Below are 14,617 nucleotides of genomic sequence, written 5' to 3'. Positions count from 1 at the left end.
GTAGCTTGTCTAGCATCTATGCTTCTTAACAATCCAAGGTCTGGAGTTCTTTTATACAAAACTCCTCCACTTAATCCCAACAGACTCATCACCTCAGTCTTGTTCCTCGGAGGCGACAATTCTTGGATAACTTTGATCTTTGACGGGTCCAACTCAATGCCTCGACGGCTGACTATGAATCCCAATAATTTTTCGGATGGAACATCAAATGCGCACTTGGCAGGGTTAAGTTTGAGGTTGTACCTGCGAAGCCTCTGAAAAAATTTCCTCAAGTCTCCAACGTGGTCGACCTGCTGCTTTGACTTTATGATCACATCATCTACGTATACCTCAATCTCTTTGTGTATCATACCATGAAACATAGTAGTCATCGCCCTCATGTAAGTTGCCCCGGTGTTCTTCAAACCAAATGGCATTACCCGATAGCAATAAGTTCCCCATGGCGTGATGAATGCCGTTTTTTCTGCATCTTCTTCATCCATTAGAATCTGATGATACCCGGTATAGCAATCCACAAAAGATCCAACCTCACGCTTGGCACAATTATCGATCAAAATGTAGATATTGGGTAGTGGGAAGTTATCCTTCGGACTTGCTTTGTTAAGATTGCGGTAATCGACGCATACTCTGATCTTGTCGTCCTTCTTTAGCACATGCACAACATTAGCCAACCAAACAGGATATCGAGTGACCCGAATAACCTTTGCATCCAACTGCTTGGTATTTCTTCTTTAATCTTCACACTCATATCAATTTTGAATTTCCTCAACTTTTGCTTGACGGGAGGAAACACTGGATCAGCGGGCAATTTGTGGACTACTAAATCGGTGCTTAAACCTGTCATGTCGTCATATGACCATGCAAAAACATCTCTGTATGTGATGAGTGCTTTGATTAACTCTTCTCGGATCTTTGGCTCGAGGTGGACACTTATTTTAGTCTCTCGGATATTATTTGCGTCCCCTAAATTGACTGCCTTTGTTTCATTCAAGTTGGGTTTGGGTTTTTCTTAGAAGTGAATTAACTCCTTACTAATCTCTTCGAAGGCTTCATCCTCATCGTATTTTGATTCGTAGTCACAATCTACTTCTTGAACTATTATTTCAAAATCAGATTGATGTTTAAGACTGGGCTGAGGATTCCATATGCATGCCATGTCATTAGAACTAGTGTAAAAAGAACTGTACAGAAAAGAAAAGAAAAACAAAAAGGAAAACCATCAGGAATGATGAAGAAAGAGAAATTGCATTTCATTGAATGATAAAAGATAACAAGGTTTGCACACTCAAACAGACTGAAAGATAACAATCTGGATTACAACCCTAGAATAACCCAGACAAACTGAAGGAAAATCAAAATAAACTACCAAGACTTCTTTCGAATGGGGAGAGGAGTGGCTTTCCAATTATTAAGCTTTGTTTCTGGCCCAACGAATTGCACATCCGCTTGACTTGATCCTTCTCCAGTTTCCACCATGTTAACATCAGTGAACCACCTCTCAAACCCCTTATCCAAATATCCATCAACATCAATCAATGAACCAGGAACCGTTGCTGTCGGGAGCTTTCTAGCACTAGGCCTAACAAATGATCTGGTCATCCGCGGGATGGGCTTTGGGAGGACCCATGCCCTTTGCCTAAACTTTATGGCTCTTCTTACATCTGCAGCTATGGGCTTTAATCCCAGACCAAAAGCATCCAAGTTTTTGGGCAGAGATAATGGCTGTATGATGCCCTGCAATGAAGCACCCAAACCCTTGCCAGGTACGAAGCCATTCTTCAACATCTCAGAAGCCACCATGACTGACGTGGCTGTTACTTTAGGAACTGGAATGCTTTTCCCCTCTGGGATCTTTTCAACTGATATTGCGTCAAAGACCTGATATAGCCATGGCCCTTTGTCATCTTCAACTTCGATGAAAGGTATGATGGCATCAGCACACATATTATCCTCACCGTGCACCCCAATTTCCTGTCTGTCCCATTCAAATTTAACCATCTGATGCAAAGTAGACGGAACTGCCTTGGCGGCATGAATCCAGGGTCGCCCCAGCAAAAGATTGTAAGAAACTGCCACGTCCAACACTTGGAATTTTCCATAGTGAACTCAACAGGACCTATTGTCAGTTTCAGTATTATATCACCTACTGAATCTTTGCCCCCGCCGTCGAACCACCGAACACAAATGCTATTCTTGTGAATTCTATCATTGTCCACTTTCAGCTTGTTCAACGTGGAGAGAGGGCAAATGTTCGCACTAGACCCATTGTCCACCAGAACTCTGGTAACCATTGAATCTTCGCACTTTACCGCTAGATAAAAGGCCCTATTATGCTCAGTACCTTCCTCAAACTCATCATCAGAGAAGTAACTCTGTTTACCTCAAATATTTTGTTTGTTATCTTCTCCAAATGGTTTACCGAGATCTTGTCGGGAACATGGGCCTCATTGAAAATTTTCATCAGCGAATGACGGTGCTCATCTGAATGGATCAGCAATGAGAGAAATGAGAACTGAGCAGGCGTTTTCCTTAACTGCTCTACAACAGAATAGTCCTGCACTTTCATTTTCCTTAAATACTCTTCCACTTCCTCTTCCGTCACAGCTTTCTTTACCAATACCGGGTTGTCCTTGGGGACCTTGGCTTTTCTTAACTCTTCGGGGACAAAGCATCTCCCCGAATGAGTCAACCCATGGGCTTTACAAACTTCTTCTCTAATTTCCTTCCCTTTGTACATCACTGTTACCCGTTCGTAGTTCCATGGAATAGCCTTGCTGTTGATTAGTGGTAACTGGGTTACCGGTTTGATAATAACCCAATCTACGCGGGCACCTTCCACGATTATGACGGGTTGGCTGACCGCTCCTGGTACAATCTCCTTTATCCCTTCCAGTTTCGTTGCAACCTTGCTTGAAGATCCCTTCTCAATTGCTACAGATGGCCCAATACTCTTTTTGCTCGACTTGAGCACCGACTCCTCACCTGCTGATTGTTCAACTGTCTTGACTCCATTGGACCGAATCATCATGACAGTCTGTGATGGCTTCTTGGGTTCCCCCTCCTCATGCACTATTTCAATAATATTTGCCTCCTGATGGGCTGGCATCGGATTCCTATTAATATTGGGTGCCTCAGGAGCTTGAACTTCAATTTTGTTGGTATCAATGAGCTCATGTATTGCACTTTTCAAGTGCCAGCACTTCTCTGTATCATGACCCAGAGTACCAGAACAATACTCACAGCGAACAATATAGTCAAGATTCTTTGGAGGAGGATTTGGCAGTTTGGACTGTATCGGCGTCAGCATATCCAACTGTCTTAGCCTGTGGAATAGACTAGTGTGACTCTCCCAATGGAGTAAAGATTTTCTTTTTCTTCAACCTTTCACCCTTAAATGCTTGACTAGGCCGGAAACTTGGTCCTCGTGGATGTGGATAAGTATTTTGTGGAGCTGGAGCATGCCATTGCGTGTGGGCAGGAGGTTGGTTGCATGCTTGTGCATGGTGGACAGAAAAATGAGGTTCTGGTGGGGGATAATATTCTATTGGGGTGGATTGTGATAGTAGGTTTGTTGGTGGGGTCGAGGTTGATTGTAGTGGTAAGGTGAGCCTCTGGATCCGGACTAAGTTCCTGTATCAATCATTGCCGCGTCCTCTCTCTTCTTTTTCCCAATCCCTCCTATGCCGCCCTGAATAGCCTGATTAGTTGCTTTGATGGCCGAATAGCTTATAATTTTATTTGACGTGAGGCCTTCTTCTACCATGCCTCCCATCTTCACCACTTCGTTGAATGACTTCCCCATATCCGAGACCAGATGGCCATAGTAGGTAGTAAGTCCTGTAGGAAGTAATCCACCATCTCACTTTCCTTCATTGGGGGGTCTACTCTTGCTGCTTGCTCCCTCCATCGGAAACCATATTCCCTGAAACTTTCGCTGTGCTTTTTCTCCAGTTAAGTCAAGGACAGTCGATCTGGAATGATCTCAAGATTGTATTGGAAGTGAGAAGCGAATGCTTGTGCCAGATCATCCTATGTGTACCATCTTCCGTGATCTTGGCGTGTATACCATTCCTATGCTGATCCACTCAAACTCTGACTGAAGTAAGCCATTAACAACTCATTTTTTCCTCTTACTCCCCTCATTTTGCTGCAAAAACCCCTCAAGTGGGCTACTGGATCACCGTGCCCGTTGTATAGATCGAACTTGGGCATTTTGAAACCTGCCGGCAATTGCACATTCGAAAATAGACATAGTTCCTTGTAGGCCACACTTACTTGACCTCCCAATCCATGCATGTCCCTGAATGATTGTTCTAATCTTTTAACTTTCCTGAACATTTCTCAAAGGATCGATGACACTGGTGTCTACATCTGGGATACACATGATTATTTCACCTTTGGATCTGGTTTGGTATGAGTGGGTTGCCAGTATGCTTAGGTGAACTAACTGCTTGAATTCTAGGAACAACAACAAAACTTGTTAGTGATTAGAGTTTTAACAAATAGGCAACCGCACATAGGAATGCAATGCACCTAGGCAATTAGTCATTTCTATCATGTATTGCTCGGTTGCTTGTGTCATCCTGGCTTTTCTTTTTTATGACCTTTCCCTTTTATTGTTACTCACGCCTATCTTCTATTCCCCTTTTTTTCTTTTACCATTTTATTCTTTCTTTTGGCTGTGGTCGAATCCTATGGAGATTGCCTACGTATCATGACCCCGCATGAACCAGACCGAGCGTAGTTCTGGGAATAATGAATAACAAAATATTTTCAATTCTTCTCATAAAAAGGAAATTCTTTGCATTACAATGATTCAAAGCTAAAAGACTCAAAAAGGAAAAGAATGGACTTCAACAGAAAAAGAAAGGTACAGACTCAAGTAAAATCAAGAATACATTAATGCTCCTGGTGCCCGCGGGACATCATTCGGTCTCGCCGCGGGCCTAAATGCGAGATCCCCTTGAAGTTGCTCCAAATTACTCATAACTTGGCGGACGAAAGTCATCACTGCAACGAAAAAGGTGGTACGCGTCATGTCCTCGCATGCTTGTCACTTCATGTTAATGTAGTCAGCGATGGTTCTGATCCGTTCTCTAATTCTGCCTTTTTCCTAAAGCAACCGCCCTATCTGCTGATTCCGGGCTTCTAACACTTGAGAGTCATGGAGGTGTTGATTTTGCAACTGTTGTATTCCTTCCTCCATCTGAGCCATCAGATCATAACAGTGCTCCCTATCAGCTTTAAAATCTTTAGCCTGCTTGACTGCCTCATTCTTGAGAGTGGCTATCTTTCTTCTTAGGATAGTGATGGCCCTTCATAGTTCCTCTTCATTTGTTGCACAAACCGTGCCCGCTCTTCTGCCTTCTTTGTCCATTTTGCCCGGATTTTTGCTAGACCAGCTTTAGATTTTTCCAGCTCTTCTTAATACTCGAGGGATTTCTTTTTCAGACCGCTTATGAGTTTTTTATCAACCCAGCTTCTTTCCGGGGTTTTGGCAGCTATTTTCATCTTTTGGATCTGAGCTTTGAGGGCCTCATTTTCCTGAGCTAGTTTTTTCTTTTCTCCCTTATCTGCAGCGGCTTGAACACCCTTTTCAAACTGAAGCTCCATGACTCGCCTTTCCAATTGGCTTATTTTGGCCCTGTACTCGTTTTCTTTGGTCAACCAGTCCCATTGCACTTGTGCCCTATCGATGAATTGTTGGACATGGGGTCTCTTTGCGGGCCTCTTGGGGATCTGGAATCTTTTGCCGAACCAGGAAATGTACTTAGGGTCCACTTCACCTCTAGCTAAATCTCGCACCATGGTCTTAGGTTCAAGAAACCTACATTCATTCCATATCTGGCGAATTTTCCCTTCTGGAAATGAAGCTTTTGGGCCCAGTTCAATGTCATATTTACTCAAATCTTCATCATTGGGGATAGTTTGAAATCTTCCTAATTGGCGCAAAACCCTGAAGGGAGCATAAGGCTGGATGCTCCGGATGCCCATCAAGAGGATATAACATACTTCAGCTGACGTGTACACTGCTTCGGTGATAGGAAGCCATCCGAATGCCCACTCAATTTTATCAGCAATCAAGGATCTCAAATGTGTAAGCCAAGCTTTAGTACCTTCGGGGAATTCAATACCTGCCACTCAGCTTCCGAATTCTTCAATGCAGCTCAAACCGGTCAAACCGTAATTCATATACCCAACCCGGTGGCAGAGATGTTCTTGCATCCATAATTGTAGCAACAGATTGCAGCCTTGGAAGAACTTTCCCCCTTCCTGATAGATAGTCAAGGCTCGGTAGATTTCAGATAAGATCAGAGGAACCACAGTGATGTTGCCTTTCTTGATTGCAACATCGATCATTCCCACAAGACCTATCTCTATATTACCATCTTTTCGCGGACAAACCACAACACCCAAGAAGGCTTCTATAAAAGCTAAACCTCGCCTTGCTTCCCATTTGTCTTTATTTTCGGCATGGGTTAGACCAGTATTTGGTTCTTCAAAACCTCGGGGTTTACCATATCGATGATAAAAGAACTGGAGCGTGCAATACACTTCAAATAAGTTTTTGTCCTGAATATCCCGACTAATACTCAGCAAATCCAAAAATCTGTGGGGGGATACCGGTCTTGGTGCCAATGGATATCGACTTCTAAGGTTTCCGTTAAGGCCCGCATAACCCGCAACTTCCTCCAATGTAGGTGTAAGCTCAAAGTCAGAAAAGCAGAACACATTGCGAGTCGGGTCCCAAAAAGGTATTAAAGCTTCAATTATGTCCAACCTTAGCTTGACATTCAATAGTCCGACGAGGCCTCCCAGAACATTTACCATTGTTTCTCTACTACCTTTTCCTAGATCATTCCACCATATGTGGAGCTTTAAGGGGATCTCATTAAGGACTGTGAAGGGTTCAATTTTGTTTGTGCTCATCGTGCACATTTATTAAGGTGATTATTTTGACCCAAAAAGAAAAAGTAACACCATTTTTTCAATTTTTTTTTATTTCAAAAACTAACTCGACTTCGTAAATACGGCCTTTCAGCACTTCGGGGAAGAAGATTTTAAGGTTGTGCCTGCTAACCGTTAAAAATGACCCAAGGTGGCTGTTCTTACAAAAATAGCCTTCCGGCGCCCTTTTGGGGACATTCGGCTTATTTTAAACAAGAATGACATCACCCGACTTATTTGTGACACAAATTAAAATTTTGTTATTTTTGGGCTATTCTTGCAAAAGGGGAAAGTTGGACCCGATAAAACTTTTTTTGAAAACAAAACTTTTTTTTCCATTTCATTTTTCTCCAAAAAAAAAAAATTCGGCGGAGTTTCAGTACTATTTGGACATTGGTTTTTTCAAAACAGGTGATTAACTCACTCAACCCTTATACCGCTATTTTCTTTTCCAATTTTCCTCTCATCATTCAAAAGCCGGTCAGCATGCAAACCCAAAGCAAATAAATGCACAAGTAGCATGTAAAATATGCATTAGTATGGTCTTTGATTATGGGTACACCTGTCCTAGACGGACCCAACCCCTGTGTTGAGTCCCCTAAGTTAAATGCACATGATGCAATCAACGTTCTTACTAGGGATCCGGCATGAGGCTGAGTTATTCTAGGTTTAAAACCTGGGTTTATTGTCCTAGACCTGGCTTACCCGAGCGGACAACTCGAGCCGAGGGGGGGCAGCGTACCGGGAATATAGAAGCTTCACCGGCTTTGCAACTTGTCCGAACCTCGTTCTAAAATGGGATAAGACTCTAGACAGTAGAGAAGCCACACGAAGTGCACCCTTCTCCATGATTTAGAAGACTCAGAAAGAATAGGGTTTCGTAACAGTTTTATATACAATTCAAGAAATATCAAAGCGGTAAAAAGCAACATTTAGCATATTAGGTTCAAATACGTAAAAATCAGATAATAAATAAAAGCCAACTGTAACAGTTATTCCAAGCTCGAATTCTGAACCCTGAACCAGAAGTTCTGGGTTCGTTCCCCAGCAGAGTCGCCAGAGCTGTCACACCTCCTTTATACTACACCCCCGAGAAAGAGTATACATAAGGGAGTTTATCTAATTAAAGGACAATCGAAACGGGATTATTTTTATTAAAAGATTCAGAGTCGCCACTTGGGATAATTCATGGTATCCCAAGTCACCGGTTGAAAATCCCGAATCGAGGAAGAGATTGACTCTGTATTACAGTTCGCGAACCAAAAATCCGGGTAAGGAATTCTGTTAACCTGGGAGAAGGGGTTAGGCATTCCCAAGTTCCGTGGTTCTAGCACGGTCGCTCAACTGTTATTATTGGCCTAATTATCTGATTTTAAAACACTTTTAAACCTATGTGCATTTTAACTTTAAAACTACTTTTATTTAAATATTTTTAGGAAGATTAAACGTCACATAAAACGTGTCTTGAACCATGTCACATAAATGTACCCGTAGTCCACAACACATTTTATCTAACGTTATTGAGATTTGGATTTGGGTCACATAAATGCGCACCCGAGTTTAGGAAGGTAAATTATTAAAATGACGCGCCTAAAGTAACTACGTGTCTTTTAAGTTTGCGAGGGCCATGAAAATTCCACTAGATGGTACGCCCCGAATTCTAAGGATTAAAAAAAGATTAGTTGAACGAGGGCCATGCAATTAAAATTTTTTATTCGACACGGATCACCTCGATTTATTCCGGAGATTGTACTCAACCAAAGCAAACGATGGATGTTCAAGATTATTCCTTTCCTAAATTTGAGGTTATTAAACGTCAAGGAATTATGAAAATTAATTGGGTTCAAACGTGAGTTCCACTAAATGGACACAAAGATTTGAGTGTATTTTCCTTGGAATCAATGATCTTATTACATGTTAATAAACCACTTTTAGCAAATTGAAAGAAAATATGCTTTATCCAACTTAAGAAAACAAAACACTGGTTACTTCTTTAAATTTTACACAGGCTACTTCCAAATCTTAACACAAAACCATGGGATCAAATGGACATAATAACTGGAATAGCAATTCCAAATACATATGACAAGAAACCAACATTTTACAACTAATTAATAAATTTAACAGTAAGATTATACTAGTTCACGAATCCATTCACTAGCAATATTAATCTAAGCCAAAACGCATTGCTAAAGAAAATAACACAGAACATCGAAATTTAGCAATATTGATCTAAGCCGCAATTCCCATTTTTTGAAAGATCCAAAACAAGTACTCTAAAAAAATTCAGCAAAGTAATTATTCTGTAAGTTTAAGTTTTAAGCTTATTATGTATGTGATTTAAAATGAAATCTCTGCATTTGACCAATCATTAGTCACCTGTGGACTTTAGCCCCATGTAAGCTTCTATAAAAATGAGATGAAGTCCTTAGCTGTATAAATCCTAAGTCGAAAATAGATCAAACCAAACATAAACCAACTCCTTCTAACGTGGACTCTATACTAATCACATAGATAACTTAAATTTTGAACATACTCCTTTTGACAATACAAATATACAAGCTAGCCTACATACTGATCGTCAAATGGACTAATTATCCAGTCTTATGGACACATACAACTTTCAAACATTACCAAGCGTTTAACATGACTTTTCATGCACCTTTGATGCTCCACAATGAACTACCAAGCTTATACTAATACAACAGTCCATACTCAGATCAAACAGAAAGAAATATAAGAAGATCAAGCTAAGCTAAACAGTTCCGAAAGTGCAGAAACATTGAATAACCAACTGCATTAGTACAAATCTCTATTTAAAGGAACCAATCTTCATATTTATTAATTCTCACACTTTGGAAGGTGAGATGAATACCTGGAAAAGCAAAACACAACAAAAAAATGAAGGATTAGCTACGACAGTAGCAGCTAGCCCAGATTTAATCAGTTAAACAGTAGATTCAGCTTATGAAATTCGATGGAATAGTGCACTTTTAGCAAAACTTTAAACCTACAGACTCTCAATTACCAAAAAATCAATCGATTTCCATTCAAATGAGTTAAAGTAATTTCAGGAATTAGAAAGAAATTGAGTATGACTCAAAATTCAATGAAACAGTAGCAGTTCAACCGTTGGTATTTTTTGGATTTTTTCACTTAAATCTCTCTCTATATGTATATTTCAGTATTTTCAGAGTACCAGACTATCTCCTCCGTATTCAGAGTTCTGCTTTCTTAAATAGGCAATGAGAAATGCCCTTAGGATTCACAGAATGCCCATTCAACATTTAAAAATTCGATTCCACTCAATTCTTATGGCTTTAAATTATTCAGTAGTGAATTGTTATCCCTACCATTATAGAAGCTTCTCAATTGAGTGACCACTTTAAACTTATACTAATCAATTCTTATCAACACAATTAAACAAGAATTTAAACCAAATTATTAAACTAATCCTAATTATTCTGACTAAACCTAGAATACGAAGGACTCAGAGGTTACCATAATTAACAGAAGAAATTAAGAATTCAGATGACATGAATAATAGCTAAAGAAGCTCATGAATAAACCAGACCAAATCGACGAACAATTTTTAGTTCGACACAGAAACTAAACTAAAAAAAAATCACTAATCGAATCCGACCAAATAACCATTCTAAAAATAAAAGAAAGGAGTAGAGGAAGATAATACAAAAGAATTAGAAAAATTAAAATTAGGACACCTACCTCCAAATGATTGAACCCCGTCTTGAAGTAGATCTTCAATTTTTGAATTTGAAGCCAAAATAGACCTTAATCGAGTGTTCTCGACGAGAACACATAACTAAGGTCGAGTTCGACCTCAAACCTTCAAATATCTAACCGATTTGGAGTTTAGGATTTTAGGGTTCCTTTAAGATTCGAACAGTTCTGGTGTCATTCGAAGGGCGTGAAGTGGGGATTTGGAAAGAGGGTAGTGAGATGGTTCTGGGGTATCGATTTGGGGCTGGTTAGGTAGGCTAGAGTTCGGGTTTCGATCTTCGATCCAAGATTCGAAGAGTTTTGGGGTGATTCGAGGAACAAGGAGTGGGGATTTGGCATGAGGGGAGTGAGGGGGTTCTATAGTGTAATTCTCAGGCGGGTTGAGGCCGGCGCTGCCACCGGAAGGCGGTGGGGAATGGTGGTGGCTGGTCTCTAGGGTTTGGGTGAGGAAGATGAGTGATGAGATGGGGGGGTTCGGTTCTGAGGGGGTAGGGGTCCGTTTGGGTAATTATATACTTGGGGTGGAATTGGATCCAGGCCGTTTGATCAAACGAGATCAACGGCTTGGATCATTTGACTAAATGGAACGACGACATTTTAAATAGAGACCGGATCAGTCTCTGATGCAAATGGGTCTAGCTTGGGTCATGGGCGAGGTTAGGGACCGTTCGATCAAGTGAGATCGACGGTCCTGATCAAACTATACCAAACGACGTCGTTTGATGTGGCCTGGGATAGACCGGATTTTGACACGGGTTTGGGCTGGATCGGGCAGGTTTGGCTAGGTAATTGTTTGGGCTTCTTAAATTAAATTGAATTTTGGCCCAATTCTGATTTCCTTCTCTTTAATTCTTTTCCTTTTCTTTTCTTCCCTTTTTTCGAAAAATTAAAATTAAAATCCTAAATTAAATTATAAAACCAAATCATCCTATCAAAAATACTAATTAACTCTAAATAATAATTATCACAATATTATTTTACCAAATCAAAAAGAAAATCACGAAATTTCAACATTAAACACTAAAAATGCAAAATACGTTATTTTTTTGAATTTTTCATTTTTGTAAAACAACAATTTACTTAATAAATCTAAAAAATGTAAAACTAAATCCTAAATGCAGATACTATATTTTTGTATTTTTAATGCATTAAACATGTACACAAACATATGCAAACAATCAAGAAAATAGCATAATAATTCCTAAAAGTAACACATAATTAAAGAAAAGACCTAATTTTGGGAATTCTTTTTGAGTAATTCGTATGAGGCAAAAATCACGTGCTCACACACCTCATCTCATAACCATACAATATGGGTCTCAATACCTGATACCAACTTGTCACGACCCAAAACTCAACCCGTCGTGATGGCGCCTCTCATGAAACTAGGCTAGCCTAAAACCAACGCAATCCAATACCACGTTGTTAATATTAAAAATCATTTGCGGAAAACTTTCATCATTTTTAAAACAAATCATTTAAGACATAAGAGAAAGATTCATATTACAATACAATCGTCCCAAAACCATGGTGTCACTGAGATCATGAGCGTCTAAGGTAAATACATAGTCTATCAAAGTGTGTAAGAACCAACAGAAAAATACAACTGGGAGTGAGAAGGAGAGCCAAGGCCTGCGAACGCCATGCAGATACCTCAGCAACTCCACAGCCTACGGCCTCGATAAATAGATGCTACTGGGATCATAGATACTTGGATCTACACACAACGTGCAGGGGGTAACGTGAGTACACCAATTCAGTAACTAACAAGTCCAAACTATGGACTGAGAAGTAGTGACAGACTCAACCTCTTTATACGATAAATAGGAATATCGTGCAGGAAAGTAGGCATGCTTTCAGTTAATTAAAATCTCATAATAGGGAAATAGAGCAAGTATAAACATGATAAAAGGAGCATAACTCTGCTACATCTACATGCCAATGCACATACTGTACGAAATGCACTATGCATAGTAACTCATGTGCCCAATAACTTGATGCTCGTCCACTCAGTACTGTATATGACTCGTACTGCCTAGGAAAGATCCATCCCATATATATATACATCTCTGACAGCAGTCACTCAGTACTGAGGAAGGCCAATCCAGCCTACGGAGAAGATCCATCTCCTGGTAATAATAATAACAACCGCACAACCGCTCGGTACAGTATATGGCTCAGAAGGCCCAAGGAAGATCCATCCCGGAAATATATATATATACATCACAGACTATTAGTCTCCAGTACCGAGGAACAGACCAATCCAGCCTCATGGAGAAGATCCATCTCCATACCAATACTTCGGACAAGATCCATGTCCAGGGAAGATCCATCCCTCAATATCATCAACTGCTCTTACTGGGGGTGTAAAGACTTCAGAGGGGTTTCTCTGAGCCCAAGCGCTATATCAATGCCAGTGAAGGCATGAACAATATCTCACTGCGGTGTGCAGCTCGATCCCATACTGTCAATCAATATGAGGCTCTCGGCCTCACTCAGTCAATACTCTCCAGTCTCACACACACGGGGGCTCAAAATATCATGATACTAGCCCAAATAATGATACGATATGTCAAATAGCAATAATTGAGACTGAGGCATGATATAATATGCATGAACATGATTGAGTACAGATTATAAATGAAGCTAATGACATGACATCAAGAAATGACCTCTCGGGTCTCAACAATGTTGGAGTGAGCCTTAGCATAATAATTAGCATGATTTGTATCTCATTAACTTAACCACATAATTACAACACAGATATCAGCATAAAAGAGTCATTAAACGGCGCTATGGAATGATCCAGGCCTCATTCCTCATGGTGCACGCCAGCACGCCCATCACTTAGCATTTGCGTCACCTCAATAGTAATCATAGAACACATAGTTCAGCGCTTCGAACCCTCAGAGCCAAGTTTGGAAGCATTACTTACCTCAAGCCAAGCCAAACCGTAGACCGCGACGCCCTTACTTCTAGATACAGCCTCCAAATGCCCCGAATCTAACCAAAATCAGTATATAACCATCGACATATGCTAAGGGGAAAAAGCCCACTCGAAAATAATCAAATTACATCAAAATCTCGAAATTGGTCAAAACTCGACCCCCGGGCCCACGTCTCGGATTCTGATAAAAATTACAAAACTAGAATTCTTACACTCTCACGAGTTTATACATACCAAGAATACCAAAATCCGACCACGAATGACCCCTCAAATCCCTAGATTAAGGTCTCCAATTTCCAAGCCCTAACTCCCCAAATTTTAGGGTTCAAATCCCCCAAATTTCATGTTTAATTAGGTAAAATTCACAATAGGATCGAGTATTATCTCCATAAATCTTACCTCAAAGAAGTTCTCTAGAATTCCCTCTTCAATCTCCCTCAAGAAGCTCCAAAACCGACTAAAATATGGTGAACTATGGCCCAAAAATTGCGAAAATGGCCTTTTAAACATTTTGCCCAACGATTTAAATTCCTTAATCGTGATCGCGGAAAATGCCTCGCGATCGCGAAGCACAAATCTGACTGCCCTCATTTTAACCCTACGCGATCGTATAACACACCACACGATCGCGTAGTACTGCCTTGGATACCTTCCGCGATCGCGGCCTCGCCCACGCGGTCACATAGAACAATCCTATACTCCTCTCACCAGCTCCTTCTGTCCTACGCGAACGCGACATTGACCACGTGTTCGCGAAGCACAATCTCTCAACCAACTGCGATCATGACCTGACCTCTGCGATCGCATAGAACAATCCTTCACCCCTGCCCAACTGAGCCTACGCGATAACGAACACTCATACGTGATCGCGAAGAACAAAAATGCCTGCAACTGAAACTAGAAAATCTGCAACTTTTCAAACATGAACTTGATCCGTTTAACCACCCGAAACTCACCCGAGTCCCTCGGTACCCCAACCAA

General features: G+C 40.7%; 1 protein-coding gene across 1 annotated transcript; it reads right to left on the bottom strand.

Moving 5' to 3' along the window:
• Positions 1–1,362: 1,362 nt before the first annotated feature.
• On the bottom strand, positions 1,363–3,307 carry LOC138883536 (uncharacterized). Its single transcript, XM_070164230.1, has 3 exons — positions 2,420–3,307; positions 2,086–2,372; positions 1,363–1,975 (listed from the first exon to the last, which is right to left on the bottom strand). Exons 1-3 carry the CDS (start codon positions 3,305–3,307, stop codon positions 1,363–1,365), a joined length of 1,788 nt encoding a protein of 595 aa, XP_070020331.1.
• Between the last annotated feature and the right edge of the window lie 11,310 nt (positions 3,308–14,617).

This window comes from Nicotiana sylvestris, chromosome 12 (genome assembly GCF_000393655.2).
Source record: "Nicotiana sylvestris chromosome 12, ASM39365v2, whole genome shotgun sequence".
In the NCBI taxonomy this organism is placed as follows: Eukaryota; Viridiplantae; Streptophyta; class Magnoliopsida; order Solanales; family Solanaceae; genus Nicotiana; species Nicotiana sylvestris.
This window is presented reverse-complemented; position numbering and strand designations above follow the sequence as displayed.

Excerpts from the sequence above, each read along its gene's own strand:
- LOC138883536 (XM_070164230.1), bottom strand. The coding sequence starts at position 3,307 with ATGCTGACGCCGATACAGTCCAAACTGCCAAATCCTCCTCCAAAGAAT. Across the intron at positions 2,373-2,419 it reads ATGTTCCCGACAAGATCTCG|AGTTACTTCTCTGATGATGA; the intron begins GTAAACCATTTG and ends TGAGGTAAACAG. Across the intron at positions 1,976-2,085 it reads TTCACTATGGAAAATTCCAA|ACAGGAAATTGGGGTGCACG; the intron begins GTGTTGGACGTG and ends TGAATGGGACAG.